Raw genomic sequence first — 19,394 nt, forward strand, 5'->3', positions numbered from 1 at the left:
TTATGAAAGGTTTGTTGTTCTTTCCATAAATTACAATGTTATAATCATAAAAGATTATTTGATTGCGATGAGTTTGGAAGAAATTTAATTCTGCGCAATTCTATATATAACATGTTATATTCTTACCTCTTTCAGTAGTGAAAACTGTATTGGCGATCTAACGTACAAATCTACACCTAGGCGGCGCTGTGGTGAAAGTGATGATGGTTTTAATTTTATTCATGTGAGCTTATGGAAGGATTGTAGTTCTTTCCATGAATTACAATGTTATAATCATAAAAGATTATTTGATTGCGATGAGTTTGTAAGAATTTTAATTCTGCGCAATTTTATATATAACATGTTATTTATTTACCTCTTTCAGTAGTGAAAACTATAAAAATGTTCACAATGGTTGAATTAAAGAAGGAAATTCGAGAGCACAATCAAACACAAGTAGAAAAATGTACGATTCCTGCATGTGAGAACTACCTTGGAAAGCCCGGAAGTAAAATATACGTGATTTGTTTTTGAGTTTTAGGTTACATTAGCATAATTTTCTTAGTTCAAAAACAAAATCCAGATGTCTCACCGATCGTTTACGTTTTGCGTTAGATCGCCAATAAATATTGACGAATTTACGCAAAGCTGAATCAGCTCATGCGACATCTACATTAGAGCCCAGAACCACAAAAGTGCGGGTGTATGTTTATGTTCGTGACAACACGAAGGAGCGCCAACTGTCTGTGGATTGAGGAACTACAAAAGCGAAAAACCCTAGGCAGGGGATCACTCGGCTCGTGGATCGATGAAGACCGCAGCTAAATGCGCGTCAGAATGTGAACTGCAGGACACATGAACACCGACATCAGGTCCTTCGAACCGGATAAGCGTCGAAACTCCGCTCATCTGATACCCACGTGCTACGATATACGATCCGCCATTGTTCAATTCATCTGGAACGTTCGAGAACATCCACGATCTCGCTGCAGGTAGCGACCATTGTTCCTGTTACTATTCATACAAGGCACGTTATTGCCTTACACAAGGTAATTGCATTTCCAATAACGTTAATTTTTCCCGTGAGAGCTACGCGGTCTTGCGTTTTGCAGATCAGCTCCTTACTCTGCCATCATGTCCGCCGAACGCCGCATCAAAGGATTCAAATCGCGCTACAAGAGCTTGAAGTCATCACTCATCCAGATCAAAATCTTTGTCGACGAGTATCAGGAGGATAGGGACTACCTCGAAGTTCCAGTTCGTCTGGAACACCTTCAGAAGCTGTGGACCGACCTGGACAGCGTCCAAAGCGATCTGGAAATGCAGGACGATGATGCTCTGGATGAACTCTTGAAGGAGCGGATGGCGTTCGAGTCGCTCTACTACAAAACAAAGGGATTTCTTTTGACCAAGAACAAACTGGCTACTACGTCGATCGCTATTCCGGCTAGCCGTTCTCACCACCTTCCCGCACAGTCGTTGCACGTCCGCCTGCCAGACGTCAGACTGCCTACTTTTAATGGAAATATTGACACCTGGCTCAATTTCCACGATCTTTTTGTATCACTGGTTCATTCCTCGGCCGAGCTCTCGTCCATACAGAAATTCTACTACCTGCGTTCTTCACTCGCTGGCGACGCATTGAACCTCATTCAGACCGTTCCGATCAGCGCCGAGAACTACCCTATTGCGTGATGATTGCGTCTGATGAATCACTATCAGAACACTGCCCGACTCAAGCGCACCTACGTAGATGCTCTATTCGATTTCCATTCGTTGAAGCGGGAATCTACGACGGAATTGCATTCGCTGGCCGAGAAATTTGAAGCGAATGTAAAGATCCTGAAACAGCTTGGTGAACGCACAGAGTATTGGGACATAATCCTGATCCGCATGCTCAGCATACGACTAGACCCAACCACGAGGAGAGACTGGGAGGAGCATTCTTCTGCGCTGGACAACGTGTCGTTCCAGCAACTGACCACTTTCATCAAGAGGCGAGTGACAGTACTACAAACTATCAATTTGAAGGCTCCAGAAATTCCACCACCTGCTACGCCGAAAAGGCCTACTCAACGGCCAGTAGTCAGTAACAACGCTTCTCAGCAGTCAACCAACAGCGGTCGAAACTGCGCCGTCTGCCACGATCCTCATCCGGTCTACCTTTGCCCTGTCTTTTCGAAGCTGGATCTGGAGGGAAAGGAGAAAGACGTTCGTCGCCTGCAGCTTTGCAAAAACTGCCTTCGAAAGGGACACCGGGTGCGGGACTGCCCATCTTCTAGCTCTTGTCGAAGATGCAGAGGACGTCATCACACTCAACTCTGCTCGGGGGAAAACGTAGTCGCTGTGCACTCCAGGGCTACAGAATTCGAACACGCGAGATCAGTCCCCACTCCAGCGGCTGTACAGCAAACACCGAAAGCTTGTGTCAACGCTACTCTCAACTATTCGCCTAGCCACGCTTCATCTGGAAATCATCACAAGAACGTCCTACTCGCTACTGCTATTGTCACCTTGATCGATGCCAACGGGGCAGCACATCTCGCTCGGGCTCTGCTGGATTCTGGGAGCGAATGCTGTTTTGTCACGGAGTCGTTTTCGCAGTCGATCAAGGCACCACGTCAGAAGATCTCGCTGCCAATCTCGGGGATTGGGCAGTCATCAACCTACGCGCGCTACAAAATCCTGTCCACCATACGATCCAGAACGAGTGACTACTCCGCTACCGTGGAGTTAGTTGTTCTTCCGAAGGTCACAATCGATCTACCGTCGTCGTCCATAGATCCATCTGCATGGAAAATCCCTCCTGGCATTCAGTTGGCTGACCCGAATTTCTACCGCTCTTATCCGATCGACTTGATTCTGGGCGTGGAAATCTTCTTTGACCTCTTCAAGGTCGAATCCAACTCGGAGACTCGTCACCATTCCTCGTCAACTCCGTACTTGGTTGGGTGTTGTCCGGGAAAATCGCGAACGGAACCCCAACCACTCCGATTGTCGCCAACGTAGCCAACGTCACAACGGTCACTGAACTGCAACATCAGATGGAGCAATTTTGGACCATCGGAGAAGGCACCCCCTCATCGTGCTATTCGGTGGAAGAAACAGCACGCGAGAACCACTTTCTCCATACTGTAACTCCCAACCCGAATGGCAGACACATCGTTCGCGTGTCACTGAAAGACAACGTACTCGAGCAGCTTGGAGACAACTGCTCCAACGCTGTTCGTCGGGACACCACGAAACTTCGGGTCGTATTTGACGCATCGGCTAAAACTCCCAACGGTGCATCTCTGAACGATGCCCTAATGGTCGATCCGATCGTGCAGGACCTCCGAAGCATCACTATGCGCTCGCGGCGCAAAAAGGAAACGCTAATTGCTGACATTAGGCAAATGCTCCATCATCTCTTGGTGGACCCTCGAAACAAGCCGTTGCAGTGCATCGTCTTGCACTCCACACCGGACACACCTCTACACATCTTCAAACATCGAACGGTAACCGCGAGCGCTCACTTTCTAGCAACGAGAGTTCTCCAGCAGCCTTCAGAAGGAGAACAAAGCAGCTTTCTCATGTCAGCAGAGGTTCTACGAATGGACTTCTCTGTCGACGAACCCAAGAGCATGGAAGAAGCCATCGAACTCCGAGAACCACTGAATCGTGTATACAGCAACAAGCAGACAACCAACACCAAAACGCCAACTTCGGAAATTACTCGCCTCACTAGAGGCGAAAGCCGAAACATGGAAGCTGTTTTGATCAAACTCGTTCAGCAGCAAAAGTTTCTCGACGAGTGGACAAGGCTCCAGCAGTTACAACCCGTTAAATCCAAATTTCGTCTTCAATGGTTCGCTCCATTCATGTCGCTGGATCAGCTGTTCAGGATTGGCGTTCGTCTCACTCACGCACCACAGCCATATAACATTCGCAGTTTACATCTGAAGAACCTACATGCTGCTCAACAACTCCTACTTACACTTCCACGCCTGTGGTACTGGATCACAGGGGCCAGAAGTTTGACAAAAAATGTCGTTCATCAGTGCATCTTTTGTTTTAAGATCCGCCTGAAGCTTGTGGCACAGTTCATGGGAGAACTACCAGCCGCAGGAGTAACCGCCAGCCGACCTTCCTCCGCCACGGCAGTGGACTACTGGGGTCCAACAGCGCTTCGACCACCCTACCGTCGAGCAGCCTCAAGCAAAGCATACATCGCAGTATTTGTGTGCTTTTCAACACGCGCTGTGCACATAGAGCTCGTCACCGACCTCAGCACAGCAAAATTAATTCAGGCTCTACGCCGCTCCGTTTCTCATCAGAGTCTGTGTGCAGTAGTTTACAGCGTCAACGGCCGTAACTTTCTCGTAGCGGACAACGAAATACAACGACTTGTGCGAAACCAGCAACACCGTCAAACAGTCGCCCAGGAGTGTGCTACCAACGGAATGCAACCACTAACGCCGGAGTACTTTTCTTTTGGGTCCGCTTTAAAGGCCGTTCCAGATTCGGATGTATTTGAAATCCTTTTCAATCGCTTAACGCAGTGGCAGCAAATTCAAGAACTGCTGCAGAACATCTGGAAGAAGTGGCATTCCGGATATTTGTCGACGCTGCAATCGAGTACGGTCACCATCAGCAACAGTCAGCTCGTTCTTCTCAATGTTGGAAATTGTCCTCCGATGATATGGCCAACAGCAAATCGTCGAAATACACCCAGGCACCGATAACGTCACCATGGTCACCGTTCAGACGACGGACAGCCGATACACTTGTCCGTGACGAATATTTATTTGCTGCCAATTTGACCCACACAAGAAACACCACCGAACAACACCGAATACGGAAAAAAAACAACACTGACATCCGCTCCCCTGTTGGATTCCTTCCGATTTTCGTCACGATTCCATCAGCTTCACCTGGAATTAAACAAATACAACGCCTTTATCAATTAGGGACAAGGTAAGCACCTGTCCAATCAAGTTTATTTTTAAAACCCTCTACCGGGTTCTTATTTTCATATCGCCGCGCTGAGTTTTGCTGGTTTCGCTCGCAATCAAAACAATCATCGCCTGACGTCTATCGAGTGACAACCGCTCTCATCATCATCGAAGCAGGGGATAGTAACTTCAAGCAAAAAAGTGGGACCGATTCGAGATTGCTTTTATGTAAACAGTGAACTTTTTTTACACTCTAAAAATCGAACCGACTTGCACTGACAACTGAATGATATTGTCAATTTGTGCGAGATGCCTCAAAATAGCTGGGAATAAATATTGTTTATATACAGTAAGTTACATTTAATGCGACGTTTAGATTATTGAACAGACCTGTAACGTGACACGTTTAATTGGACATTTTTGTAAACATCGAGTTCGGGGACAAAATTATGGTGCCACATTAAAGTTGCCACCAGACGTCGACACTGTACCACTCACATCGCCAATGTTCAATTACAGGCCAAAATCGCCTCCGAAGCGACACTGAGTGGTGCCTCGGCATGTCGTATTAAATTTAAATTACTGTATTATGTTGTTATTTATGTCATAATGCATAATGTCATAAGCAATGAACACACATTTATTTTCCACTTGCAACAGTATTCACGATGATTGGATGGATGAATATACGACTCCTACATGCATCTAGTACGACTATCGTCATGCGTATATACGATTTACTACAGACAACCCAAAAACGAATGGCGGAAAACGTTCTTGATAATTATGATAATTATTATAGATTCTTGTAAATACATGTATGATTGGAATATTACGTTAAAAAATATTTTTAAGTCAGAATATTTCCGGTTTTACGAAAAGTGAAAGTTAAAGTTGCTTTTTTTATTTTTAACTTTTAAGAACGAAAGATTATCTGTTTGACGGTCTTTTGAGTTCTGATAAACATAGTGACAAAAATAAATTAGTTCAACTTCGTCATTCAATTGCACTTAACTCAAGACTGTAGACATGCGATTATGAACTTGAAAAGCCAAGCTGCCAAGTATGCCAACCCAGCAAACATTAAATCGTATAACTACCGTATATAGAGCATCGAATATTTGATATTTTGGGTCGTATATGATGCGCCCAAATAGCATATACAGTAAGTTACCTCTAATCCTCGACATACCGAGGCACTACTCAGTGTCGCATTAGAGGTGATTGGCCTGTAATTGGACATTCACAATGATAGTGGTACAATGTCGACGTCTTGTGGCGACTTCCAATCTGGGGCCATACTTCGGGTACCAAACTCGATGTTCACAAAATATCCAATTAGAGATGGAAAAGTCCTATTATTTGTATCCCATTACAGGTCTGTCCAATTACCTCTTATTCGACATTTAGTTAACTTACTGTACATGCAAGGTTATTAGGCAATACCTAATAACATAATAAGTCTGTTGTCATACGAATATACGATTCATCACTGCCATAAAAAATGGCTGAAAATATTAAAGTAAAATGTTCGGCCCGGGGAATCATCATTTTTGTATGTATATAAAACCTTTATAAACATTATGTTTGTACAAATAGGAATTAATCAATTGACTTTCAGGGATATAAATGTTTGATATGAGTGGAGCTACGCTTATAAAATTGCTCCGATGGGATTTGAACTCCGGTTGTTTGGATTATCAAGCCGCAGCTATCTCGCACGGCTATCTGAAATATGATTCTAGGGCAATTAAAGTTCTTACATATGATACGAAAGAGTTGCACTCGGATACTTCATACCTGATTGTTTATTGTGCTTTAGTGGAAATATCGCAAAATTTATAAATTAAATAAAGTTCAGTACTACATGTTTCAAGTAATCAAATAACATGAAGTAAAAAATTTCATTCATATTTTAACAATTTAAAACTGCCTTCGGGCCTGCCCAGCAAACATTAAATCGTAAAAAAAAATTCGAGGGGTTGTATCAGAGGCACGGCCGCTTAGAACGTAGGACTGCGCAATCTTTATTCTTTTGAAATTTGATGGTTTATCATTTCGAATATTATTTGCGAATACGTCGAAATTTCATAAATAACTCTTTAGTAAAAAGTTCCGGGGACCCTGAAAATGTTTAATGGCTTGCGTAGTTTTGTACTCATTTCGAGAAGTAACAATCATTTTTTGCCCTTGCGAGAACAATATATTTTTCACTAAATTTCCCCTTTCAGGTCATCAGGTAACCAAGCAGCTCAGGTAGGTATTCAGACTCACTTCACTAATTTATCTTCCTTTATTTTAACCTAACTTAACCACGAGTTTAAATTTACTCCATTTTCTAATTAAATGTCAGTTGCACAAATAATTTTTCTTCACTGAGCTTCACTGCTCACAAAATGGTTGATAGCAGGTGTCGTCGGCCGGAAACAGATATTGACAGCAGGTGTCGTTGATCCGAAAAGAGTTGACGGCAGGCGTCGTTGAACAGGAAAAAGAGCGAGGCAACTTTTTTTTTTTCACTTAAATTCTTTTTATTTCTCAATTTGGTTTACATTATAATATAATACTACATTTCAAGTGATCAACCTAGGGTTCTACATCTTTAAATTAGAGCGAGGCAAACAAAATGTGCTTCTTTTATACCCGTCGACGTCATTCGTTCGGTATGCGGAAACGATGAAACGTCAGCCAAACGCGAGACAAACGCATAATCAAATAAACGCATGACAGACGAACGAGGGGTTTTTCACTTTTGTAGTTCCTCAATCCACAGACAGTTGGCGCTCCTTCGTGTTGTCACGAACAGTGGTAAAAAGATAAACCTTAAGTACTGCTCCATAAGTCCCCACTGTTGTGTCGTTAAATAAGTAAATGTGTAACCGCCTATGATAGTTTTTATTTTTAGTGAAGTATGTGTACTCTCTCTCAAACCATCATTCTTGAAGACAGTTTTAAGTTTTTTAATATGCATGAAAATAATTTATTAATGTTCTTGCTTACTTTAATTTATATTAAAAATATGTTAATACATCTATAACAATCTCATCATTCCTTATCACAAAAACAATCTTCTCAAAATTCCTTGCAGAAAACAGGCTATTCATTTAAAAAGGAATCATCGTTCTTTTTTTCTATGTATGAATTGTTTATTTCTACCTAAAATGTAATCTACTATTTGCTGTATGCACACATGCAGTTTCTCCCAGTATCGTATTCGAAAATGAACCGCCGAATGTTTGTTTAACTGGTCTCGAAGCTTACCAGATATCTGGTATCCGGCCAAACTATTATCCGTTTCATCACTATAAATTAATAACAATTCCCTTTTTCAATGTTCATTCAAAATTTTTGAAAAATTATTGGATAATTAATAATTTTCAGTTGCATGATATTGTTCGAAGCATTTCCACGAACATCATAAGCCTGAACCCATTTAATCATTTCACATCGATACACCACGAGCGTGGTTCGATGTTGTAGCTGGAAGGGTTAATGTATACAGCACAGCATTACACTCGTAATTATTAAAACTGATCAGCACTGGCTTCGAAAAAGAGCCACCCAGCCCCCAGTACGTGAACCAATCTCCATCAGCATCAGCGGTCATACCCCGGCAATGTTATCGAATTCACTAGAGATGGACAAACCGTTCTTGTTCACCAAAAAGAGTGAACGAACTGTCGTTCTTTTTTGCTGTTTTGGGTACAGTTTTGCTATAGCAGTTATTGCAATACATCATAAGCAAAGCAGCACAAAGCTAGTTTGTGTTGAAAAAAATGAATGATGACTCAAACAAAATAAAAATTCCAATATCAAAGTTATTTCTAACAAAATTCGGACGAATTATTATCGAAACGGAATTTTATGAATACACAGTCCTACATAACATTCCGAACTTTTTATACTTGCTTTGACATATCCCTCCACTGTACGAAAGAGTTAGTGAACTGCTCAAATGAACTAATTCACTTAAGTGAACGGTTGGTCACTGAACGGTTCATTAAAGTGAACCGTTTTGCCCACCTCTAGAATCCACTGAAAGGAAGTAATCTCGGAAAAACACCAAGTCCCAGTAACAGCGAAAACGTGTGGAACTATCTACCTCAATGGTTTTTGAGTAAGAGGAAATATATTGCAAGGAAGAAATACAAATAGATATTTGCGATGTATTGTATTTTTCCATTTAAATTAAATGAAAATTATTATTTTGAACTAATTGTGAACAATGTATAGTATATAAAAGTAGATCATACCGAGAAAAACGATTAGGAATTTCATGAATGAAATTACTAAAATATGTACCCAGCTTTTCTTTATGCGGGATATCATGTTTCAATTTTTTACCGACCATTCCGTTACATAAAATATGTAAAGTACCCGTACTTTCACCGAGGGTTGCCTTTCAGAAACAAACATAAGGGGCAGTGTTTATGAAACATCTAGCAATAAGTCGGCATCACTGCAACGTGTGACAACGCTGTCATTCAGCTCCGTACGTAATCTGTTTAGAAGCCGAGTGTTTGCGAAGGTGTTTTCATGTTTAAAACCATTAGTGAGAAAATTGTTATTTATATAAATTTTTGGCTGCTTGGCTAGTGCATAGTGCTACTTGTTTGCACAACTTGTTCTACTAACGTAAACTGCTCGAGCAATGGCTGATCCGCTGAGTTTGCTGCGACAATACAACATCAACAAAAAGGAAATCATCGAACGCGATGGGCAGATCATTTTTGGCGAGTTTTCCTGGCCGAAGAACGTCAAAACGAATTATTTGAAATATGGGTAAGAAGCATCTTTGCTGTGATGTTTATATCAGCTTCAATAACGTTGTGCACATCCGCAGATCGGGGAAGAAAGGTGCTCCCAAAGAATATTACACTTTGGAGTGTTTGCTATACATCCTGAAAAATGTTGCGCTTCAGCATTCTGTGTACGTTCGACAAGCAGCCGCTGAGGATATTCCTGCCGTAAATCGTCCTGATCGTAAGGAGTTGCTGCAATATCTCAATGGCGAAACGACTACTTGTGCCAGCATTGACAAGAGCGCTCCGCTTGAAATTCCAACTCAAATCAAGCGACCTGCTGAGTCGGATTCATTGGACAACTTGGCGAAGAAAGCACGCTATGAGGACACACAAGTACAGAAGGTCAAGGAACAGCTGGCTGCTCGACTGGATGTTAACAAGAAGGAAGCATCCGTGAACATTGATAACATCAAATCTCTATCGGAGACTATGTCCGTTGAAAAAATTGCTGCCATCAAAGCAAAACGTCTCGCCAATAAGAAGGTAACAATCAAACGGACGGATAACGATGACACAATGGGAGTTGGACCGGATTTGAGAGCTATATTGGACTTCGATGTAGACTCGACCAAGGATATTATCAGTAGGGAACGACAGTGGCGCACCCGAACCACGATTCTTCAGAGTAACGGGAAGATTTTTGCTAAAAATATATTAGCAATTTTACAGGGCATTAAGAATCGCGAGGAAGGGCGTGGACGTCCGCAAGCACCTGCGATCAAACTGCCTGAGCCACCGCGTGTCATTCGGCCCCAGCCACAACCCGCTCAATATAACCGTTACGATCAGGAACGATTCAGTCGTCAAAAGGAAGAAACAGAAGGTTTCAAGATTGATACCATGGGTACCTATCACGGCATGTCGCTGAAACTGGTAACAGAAGGTTCGGCAGCGCAGAAGAAAGCGCAGCAACAGAGTAGTAACAATAACAATGTGATTTCCACGAATTTACCACCGGGAAGGCCAAAAGAGCTGATCCCAACGGCACAAGCACGCATGCTTCCACAGAACAATTCGAACAAGCGACAGAGCAGAACACCCATCATAATTATACCCGCGGCTACGACTAGTTTGATCACAATGTACAACGCAAGAGATATTCTACAAGATTTGAAGTGAGTTGTGGTCCGTCTCGGAATATACAACATTGTCAATAATATCAATATTTTATTGCAGATTTGTAACCACAGAAGAAAAGAAAGCTAAGGGCGGCTTACGTGAGAATGAAGTATTGGTTCAGGTACGTAATTTTGTTTCATAACAAACTTAAAAGGTTTATTCCAAATTATGATGGACAAAGTATTGTGTTTTGTGCTGTGATAGTTTATTAATATTTAGTGTGAAATATTGCCCTGTGCAGCGAAAGAAGTCTTCGTTCGCGTGTCCTTTGTGTTGAGAAATCAGGATAAGGAGGAGAACGGTTGCCCACAACAACCGATTTTTGTTCAATTTTGCTGTTTTTCTTGTATAGCAGTCGTGGCGGTTCAATCTTTCTTTATTTCCCTTTGTATGATTGTATAGCGTCCCGCATCAATCTGTGTTGGCTATGGAATGTTCGGTGTGTAAACTGGGGATAGTGATAAGCGATCTGCCGGTTTGCTGTATCGGTAAGTGTAGCGGAGTGTTCCACTACAAATGCACACTTCTGAGCAGACCGACAGCAAAGCTTATCAAGTAGAACGTAAATGTCAAATGCAATGAATGTCTATCAGACCAGGGTTGTGGTGAGCAAAGTGATCTTATCTCTGATGTGCGAAAGATAGACCCCCTTATTTCTTAGAGGCGAATGAACTGCAAATTTCAAAGCCTCTCAAAAAAAAAGGAATTGACTAGACCCCCTTATTCCACGCGGCGAGTGACGTGAGATAGCAAAGTTTCTCGATTCGTTGTGGAAGCTACATAACTTTTCAACTTCTTTTTGACGCCCGAGCCGATAACATATGAGGACACAACTTAAAATCTCACCTAGTGACAAAATATAATCACGCCATTCGCCTACAGGAATGCAATGACTTGAGCCATCTCACCTCATTCGGAATAAAGATTCTATGACAAGTTCATTTCTAACGTTTACCGCGCAGAATAATTCAGCTGCAAGGAATGATTCGCTCAATGAACCTGTTGCAATTCCTTCTGAATCGCACCAAAACATTCCTAAACGAAAGAAACGTAAATATCAGAACAATGATAATGATGATGTCATTCTAAATAACATAAGTTTCGCCGATGTAGTCAAAGGTTCCAACAATGCTAATGATAATAATATGTAGAGCAATAGTATTAAGCAAAATATTCGTAAGACTCAGTCGGTTATTGTAATAAAACCCAAAAAGTCTAAACAAGCTTGCGAGGAAACTCGTAAGCATTTAAAAACGAAACTAGATCCTAGAACACACAAAATTGGTAATTTTAGGAATGGTAGAGATGGCTCCATCATTGTTGAGTGTTCAACTGGAGCCAACATAAATCTCAAAAGTGATATTGAAAGCAATTTGGGTGAAAATTACCGTGCTGTTGTTCCCATATCGGTGCCAAGATTAAAAATTGTGGTCATGAGCGATCAGCATTCCTCCGACGTTTTCATTGACTATTTAAAGCAGTAGTGACCAACTATAGACATGGTGCGGACCGCATTAGAATTTTCATTATAGCCGTGGGCCGCAATGATTTTTTTCTTACTACTGTTCCTAATGAAATGTAAAATATACGTATTCAACTGGTACTTTTTTGACTCACTTTTTATTTCAAATTAGTATGCATTCAGTTCTATACCTGTAAAATTTATAACTCGAGAACAAAATGAGATAAAAATCCAAAACATTCATTGAAGGTATAAAAGTATCCAGAATTAACATTTTTGGCAAAATTATTCGACCATCTCTTCTTCACCCAGAGTCGAAAACGCAAAGGCCAATCGTTAATCGCTGCAACTTCTCGATAAATTTTTTTGACGTTTGGTAATTCCAATTAGAACTGTGGATAATCCGATGGATTGGCAAATGGCCAATCATTTGCGGAGATGAAGTCTGGTAGGTTTGTTGCTAGTCTCGTTCTTTAACCGTTCTAGGAGTTTTTTTGCATCGTTCCAATGTGGGCGTCAATAAATGACTCACACATCGATGTACGCACCAATTATTTTACCCAATTCATTTCGACTGATGTACAATTTTGTTTCCGAAGAGGATTGCGCTGAACGCGTTCATGGACAACATAAATAACATTGTGCAGCCGTACCAACCTCGGACTTCCCTTTTCGGGGCCTATCGTCCTCATCAGCCGTGACAATTGCCAAACGCTTCTCGTACAGACCGAACTTTATCATTAATAGCGAACCGAACAAGTACTGATGAGAGCACGAAACTTAGTGAGAGTGAAGTGGAACATTGAACTACACGACTGCAGTGTTATCACTATTCCTCGCTCCGAATTTCTCTGCTGAGGGCAGCTGCGATTTCACTGACAAAATTATGGCTATACTTGACAATGTGAATACGGTATCATGATTAAATTGGACGTTCTTTCAATCATCAAAAAGTTTCTACAATATTTTTTGTTCGTTTCAATATAGAAAATTCTTAAATACAAACATACACCGTTTCGATTCCACTAGAACTACTTTTCTTGAGCCATTTTCTGTAAATCAGCTTGAATGTGAGAGACAGTCACTGATAGTGACTGACTGTCAGTGATTCTGTTCCTTGACTTTGATTTCACTTTTTCCATAACTGAAACAATTGCTAATAAACATTTGTGGATTCAAACGAAGAAGTGATAAAATGAGCAAGTTTTATTTGTTCTGGAAATCGCGCTTCTGAAACAAATCTGGAGTTGAAATCCAAGGTTTTCGAATTTGTCACGCAGCTCTAAACAACATTGCGTTTCAATGAGTTCCATCTGCATGTTTTCAGTGCTATGTACATCATCGAAACTGAATGGAGTAGAGAAAATTGGAGAATTATTTCATTTGCTTTGAAGTACCAAAATCTGCGAGAAAAATCAGCATTAATCGACTGGAGTATATCAACATGTTTCCTCATTGTCGGCACTTGAGAAATTCTCAATGTCAGAAAATGGGTAAAATGAAAATTTCCAATTTGTTGTTTGAGCTTGAGTTTGTTTTAAATGAAAGAAAATGAAGAAATAAAAGAAAAAATGTGCTCCCATCTATCACCACTGAATAGAATACATAGTCGGCAGCTCATTATTTAAAACTTTCAAACAAACAATTTACCTCGTTTACTCCATACATACAAATCAAATGTCAAATTTCATGGTATGGGTACGTTCGTAGTTCTTCGAAACGTTTGGCGTTTACTCGCAACCGAGTAACTGACAACCTAAAAACCCGGTTTTACTACCGGTGTGAACAGAACAGAACGTGAAATAGTCCTTTGAGTACTAACGAGAACAATTGTCACAAGGTGAAATTAGCATGAAAAAACGGAAAGGAAACAGGAAATGGTCAGCTTGGGTACACACGATTAACAAGAATTACTCACAAAGTTATTTTTATTCAATTGCATGGAAGAATTTTCAACTATATTCTCAATTTCGCTCACAATTTTTTTTTCAAATCAGGCAGCGGGCCGCATGAACAAGGCTAGAGGTTGTCCACCACTGATTTAAAGAGTAAAAATGGAACCATCGCAATTAAAGATGTAAAAGTTATGAACGTTTTCGAAAATCCACGCTTCACATACAACAAGTATAGCGCTATGATTAAGTAGATGTTGACACATATAATAATTCACTGAGTGCGAAAAAAGTAAATGTGAGGTTTGATAGGTGCTCTGTAGTTCCCGCGATTAGTGTGTTAAGACGCTTCAAATGCGGAGAATTTGGACATAAGAGCATGGTTTCCAATAAATGTGAAACATTTTCTAGGTGCAGTCAGAAGCACACAACATCGGAGTGCAAGTCAACTGTATTGAAATGTGTTAGTTGTTTGAAAATGAACAATGAACGTAAAATGAATTTGGACGTCAGCCATACCGCATTTAGTTCTGAATGTTTAGTATATAAAAGACTTTATGAATTGAAAAAAGGCAGCTTACATTTCAAAAACTAGCAACCATGTTCCAAAAGAATTGTGAATCAATTTCATTTTTTGTATTTAAATATTGCGAGGTTGTCAACAAACTACGTACCATTACGTCAGATTGTTGAGGAAAAGCGTCCACTTTTAGTTTTATTATCAGAAACACATATTGTTAAAATTGAATCATTTGATTCCGAGATATAATATTGCTGCTTGTTTATCACATTCTAGATATACTGGCGGTGTTGCTATTTATTTCAAAAACTCAGTTCAATTCAATCTTCGCCTCAACGAAGTTATTGATGGAAACTGGTTTTTGGGAAATTCAGTTAAACGTGGCATGAAGATGGGTAATTATGGAGTTTTGTATCATAACCCCAGCTCAAGTAACCATGTTCCTTGATTTTAGCAAATTAAATATATTAGCTGGTAATTTCAATACTAATTGGGGTGATGACTACAATTCGAGCCATTTGAAGCGCTTATGTTATCTTCAATTTGAGAAAAACAGTAAATAAATTCACGCGTATTTCCAGGCACAGTAAAACTTCAATTGATCATGTTTATTCCTATTTTGAAACTATCAATATCGTAGATGAGTTCGTGGCAAACGACGATTTTGTTAAATTAAAGTGCTGGAGGAAATATTCGAAACATGCTGTTTCGAATCTTGTGACGAGAAGCCTGGATTTTCCATTCGAGGTCGATAATTTAGATGAATCAGCAGCTGTTCTAACTATTACCTTGAAAACGTGTACGAATCAGCTAGTTACGTAAAAGTTTGTATCTTTGAAAAACAGCTGGTACAATTTGGATCTTTTGCGCCTTAAACGTGAGAGAGACAAATGGTACAACAAATTTCGTAGAACAAATGATGGAAATCATTGGAATATGTACACGATCGCGCGCAATAGATATTCTCAATGGATTAAGAAAACTCGTTGTGAATATATTCAGAGGAAGATTGATCAGCATCAAAACAACAGCAAAGAGTTATGGAAAATTTTGAAATCTTTATTGAAACCTAGTAATAGCAAACCGCGGTCCATAGCTTTTCATGACACACTTGAACAGTCTGAACAGGCTATAGTATCTAAGTTTAATGATTATTTCGTCAATAGTGTTTCATTGATCAATCAGTCCATTGAATTGGTCGATGAACCTGATGAAATAAAACAGCCAGTTCATAGTAATTGTAGATTGGAAAGTTTTCACCCAATTACACTGAATGAACTTAAAACTATTTGCTTTTCTTTTGGAAAAACGGCTGGAGTGGATAATGTAAATGTTAGAGTTATTCATGATTGCTTTCATGTCATTGATCACATCTTGCTGGACCTTATCAATAAGTCTTTATTAAATGGGAAGTGCCTAAGGTGTGGAAGGAATCTTTAATATTTCCAATTCAAAAGGTTGCTGGAACGATTAAAGCCGAAGAGTTTCGTCCCATCAATGTATTGCACACGCTAGAGAAAATATTAGAAGTAGTCGTTAAAGGCCAGCTGCTGGAATATTTGAATTGCAATGCTTTGCTAATACCAGAACAATCGGGATATCGGGAAGGCCATTCCTGTAAAACCGCATTGAACTTGGTGTTAACAAAATGAAGCGAAAAACTAGAAGATAAAAACACGATTGTTGATGTTTTTCTTGGGTCTAAAGCGCGCTTCCGAGACAATTTCTAGGCCCTTGTTGTTGAACACGATTAAGCGGTTTTGAATGACGAGTACTGAATATAAATGGTTTGGAAGCTATTTGTATGGCAGATCTCAACGGACTGTTTTCAACGATTTAATTTCCAGTCCCGTAGGGAATTATCTTGTAGTACCTCAGGGAAATCAGGGCTCCTTTTATTTATTATGTACATCAATAACATGCGACGAGTTTTACGATTTTGTGATATTAACCTTTTTGCAGATGATACTGTGTTATTCATTGCAGTTAATTATTTCAATCAGGTCGTCTTACATTTGAATGGAGATTTGCGTTCTTTAAGTAGATGGTTGATTGACAATGTCATCAAGAACATTGCCAAGAAGTATGGAATCTTATGCCGATTGAAAAACGATTTAACTATGTGCAGCAATATACTGCTATACAAATCAATCATATTATTTTTAGCCAATGATACACAAATATCGAGATTACAGCGTTTGCAGAATAAAATAATGCGGTTGATTCTAAAATGTAATAGATTTACTTCCTCATCTTTGATGCTGGACGCTCTAAAATAGTTATCCGTGAAGCAAAGAATTGTTTATTTAACTGTGGTGTTCATTTTTGAAGGACTTTGCTGCCTCAATATTTGAGTGATCGAGTTGAAAGAGGAAGTGATTTTCAAAGATATAACGCTAGAAACGCGAATGAATTAAGAACACCTAATTTCTTGTCATGTGCTCCACAAAATTCGTTGTACTTCAAAGGAATAAATGTTTTCAACTCGATGCCAAGACATATGAAATGGGCAACAACACTTAGAGTAGTGCGGGGCAAAGGTGCGCATTGGCCTTTTTAAGGCAAACGAGCATTTTTACAACAGTGTATTCATTTGATACATTATTACAACAGCAGCTCACACATATAAACAAGATACGTTTGATGAAAGTGGCAAAAAGATAGGAGGTAAAAAAAGTTTTGCGATGTTTTGATCTATTTTTTTCAGTTTTGGAGATGATGATTAACTTACCTAAAGTAACTGGAAAGTTCGAAACTACACTGTCAAGGAAACCTTCATTCTATAGTAGATGATAGTGCGTATTCGTTTTTGTGAAAAAGTTCAAGATCTTTTTTTAAAAATTCGATTAGTTCAAAAATTACTTGCGGGGCAAAGGTGCGCAGTGTCTGTGGGGCAAAAGTTAGCATCAGAGTTTTGCTCTGAAAAAAAATTATAAAATGTTTCAAACCAATTTTTTTATGGGACCCAGAAGAAGAAAACTGATTTGAAGAAATGTACTCCAGAAATGCTCAAATGGCCCGACAGAGGCTTCAGAAGGGAGTCTCTAAGCATCGGATTGCGGCAGACCTCGATATCAACTGTGGGTGGGACGAAATTCGCCGGGTCAGCTAGTTTGTTTCAAATGTTGGACATTTTGAGATATCTTATTTTGTCAGTCTCCTCCCTCCCAAAAATTTCCACATGGTATGTTCGACCATAACAACCACTCATCTCCACCCATAAAACATCATACAGCACCCCCTTCCTCCCCACTGGATGGTGCCTACACACTACAGTAATTATGCTTCTCTCGCTGGTAATAATAAAGCATTTATTTTTGTTACAAGTCACCTCAGAAGTACAATTCAATAAGTGCGCACTTTGGCCCCCACTATGGGGATATTAAATTGAAAGATTTTTAATTGCCGGTCTAGGAATTTTTCTTAAAGGAGATTTTCTCGATTTCTCTGAATGAGGATATTATAGTGAATCCAAAACCACTTGGCTGCAAGGGCCTCGTCGGAACCGTATTGTCTCTGTGGCAGACATGACTGAGTATTGGTTTATCTTTTGACATTGCAATTTTTTGAACTTATATCTGTAATTAAAATTATTGCGTTTTTTTGTGTTTTTTAAACTGATTTCAATGTTGAGAAAAAATAAACAAATTCTTTTAGATAACTCGTTTTGCTCAAACCTCTGTAGGGGAAGGAGGACCATCATCATCATCATCCTAAGAGATCTTATTAATTCGATTTTTTTTTTGTTTGCAGCGTCAAAAAGCGGGTGGATTGACCGTGCCCTACCGAGTTATTGATAACCCTACCAAGCTGACAGCTCAAGATTGGAATCGTGTCGTCGGCGTGTTTGTGATGGGTCCTGCTTGGCAGTTTAAGGGCTGGCCTTGGGAAGGGAATCCGGTTGAAATTTTCGCCAAAAGTAAGTTTTTATTCATCATTTACAGATTGCAGATATTCATTTTTTTTCTAAATTTTTTTTTGCAGTTGCCGCCTTCCACTTGCGTTACGACGAAATGAAGTTGGACGCGAACGTTGCACGTTGGTCTGTCACGGTACTCAACGTTTCCCGGACCAAGCGGCATTTGGATAAAGCTAGTTTAATGATATTTTGGGAGAAGCTGGATCTATATATGACAAAGTATAAACCGGATCTTCGCTTCTAGGAAGCTTTACAAATGGTACTGTCTGTGCAACGTTTGCCCGATAAATAACGAATGGCAGTAACATCCCCTAGCATCCACGATATGAAATTTGTCAGAAATAGTATAAACAATTAATGTTTTTTTTCTTCACTGAAGTATAATACCTATTGTTTCGTCACGGTAGTCAACAAACATTCTTCACAAAACGCGGAGCTAGTTCCAACGCCATTTTGTGTTTAAGTACAGTATCATCAACTATAATTGTAAAGATTGATGACCTAGCATTAGGATAGAAATTGGTGACAAGCCTCTTCCTAAACCTATATAATTTTTCATAGCACGAATAAAACAATCCAAAATGTCTCAATATTTCACTCTTGTTCATGCAATAGTAAACGACCATTTGATCGTGTTAAGCAGGAAGTATCCTAGAACCATAACAAAATAAATTGATTTTGATCGCTTTCAGTTATGTCTGTTTTAGGACTTATTTTTTCCAAAACAGGAACACATACAAATAAAGTGTAAATATAAAAGAATA

General features: G+C 39.9%; 2 protein-coding genes across 2 annotated transcripts; both read left to right on the plus strand.

The window, feature by feature from the left end:
* Positions 1-168: 168 nt before the first annotated feature.
* On the plus strand, positions 169-5,656 carry LOC129778100 (uncharacterized). Its single transcript, XM_055784777.1, has 3 exons — positions 169-304; positions 365-487; positions 545-5,656. Exon 3 carries the CDS (start codon positions 3,024-3,026, stop codon positions 4,701-4,703), a length of 1,680 nt encoding a protein of 559 aa, XP_055640752.1. The 5' UTR covers positions 169-304; positions 365-487; positions 545-3,023; the 3' UTR covers positions 4,704-5,656.
* A 3,717-nt stretch (positions 5,657-9,373) lies between these two features.
* On the plus strand, positions 9,374-19,394 carry LOC129775622 (parafibromin). The gene is made up of 5 exons (XM_055780582.1): positions 9,374-9,695; positions 9,757-10,833; positions 10,895-10,958; positions 18,465-18,630; positions 18,696-19,394. The coding sequence occupies exons 1-5, from the start codon at positions 9,565-9,567 to the stop codon at positions 18,872-18,874; spliced, it is 1,617 nt and encodes a 538-aa protein (XP_055636557.1). The 5' UTR covers positions 9,374-9,564; the 3' UTR covers positions 18,875-19,394.

This window comes from Toxorhynchites rutilus, chromosome 3, assembly GCF_029784135.1.
Source record: "Toxorhynchites rutilus septentrionalis strain SRP chromosome 3, ASM2978413v1, whole genome shotgun sequence".
Lineage (NCBI taxonomy): Eukaryota > Metazoa > Arthropoda > Insecta > Diptera > Culicidae > Toxorhynchites > Toxorhynchites rutilus.

What these genes read in the sequence shown, in the direction of transcription:
- LOC129778100 (XM_055784777.1), top strand. Translation starts at nt 3,024, where the DNA reads ATGGAGCAATTTTGGACCATCGGAGAAGGCACCCCCTCATCGTGCTAT.
- LOC129775622 (XM_055780582.1), top strand. Translation starts at nt 9,565, where the DNA reads ATGGCTGATCCGCTGAGTTTGCTGCGACAATACAACATCAACAAAAAG. An exon ending in ACGAATTATTTGAAATATGG is followed by an intron (nt 9,696 to 9,756) that starts GTAAGAAGCATC and finishes GCACATCCGCAG; the next exon opens with ATCGGGGAAGAAAGGTGCTC. An exon ending in GGTTGAAATTTTCGCCAAAA is followed by an intron (nt 18,631 to 18,695) that starts GTAAGTTTTTAT and finishes TTTTTTTTGCAG; the next exon opens with TTGCCGCCTTCCACTTGCGT.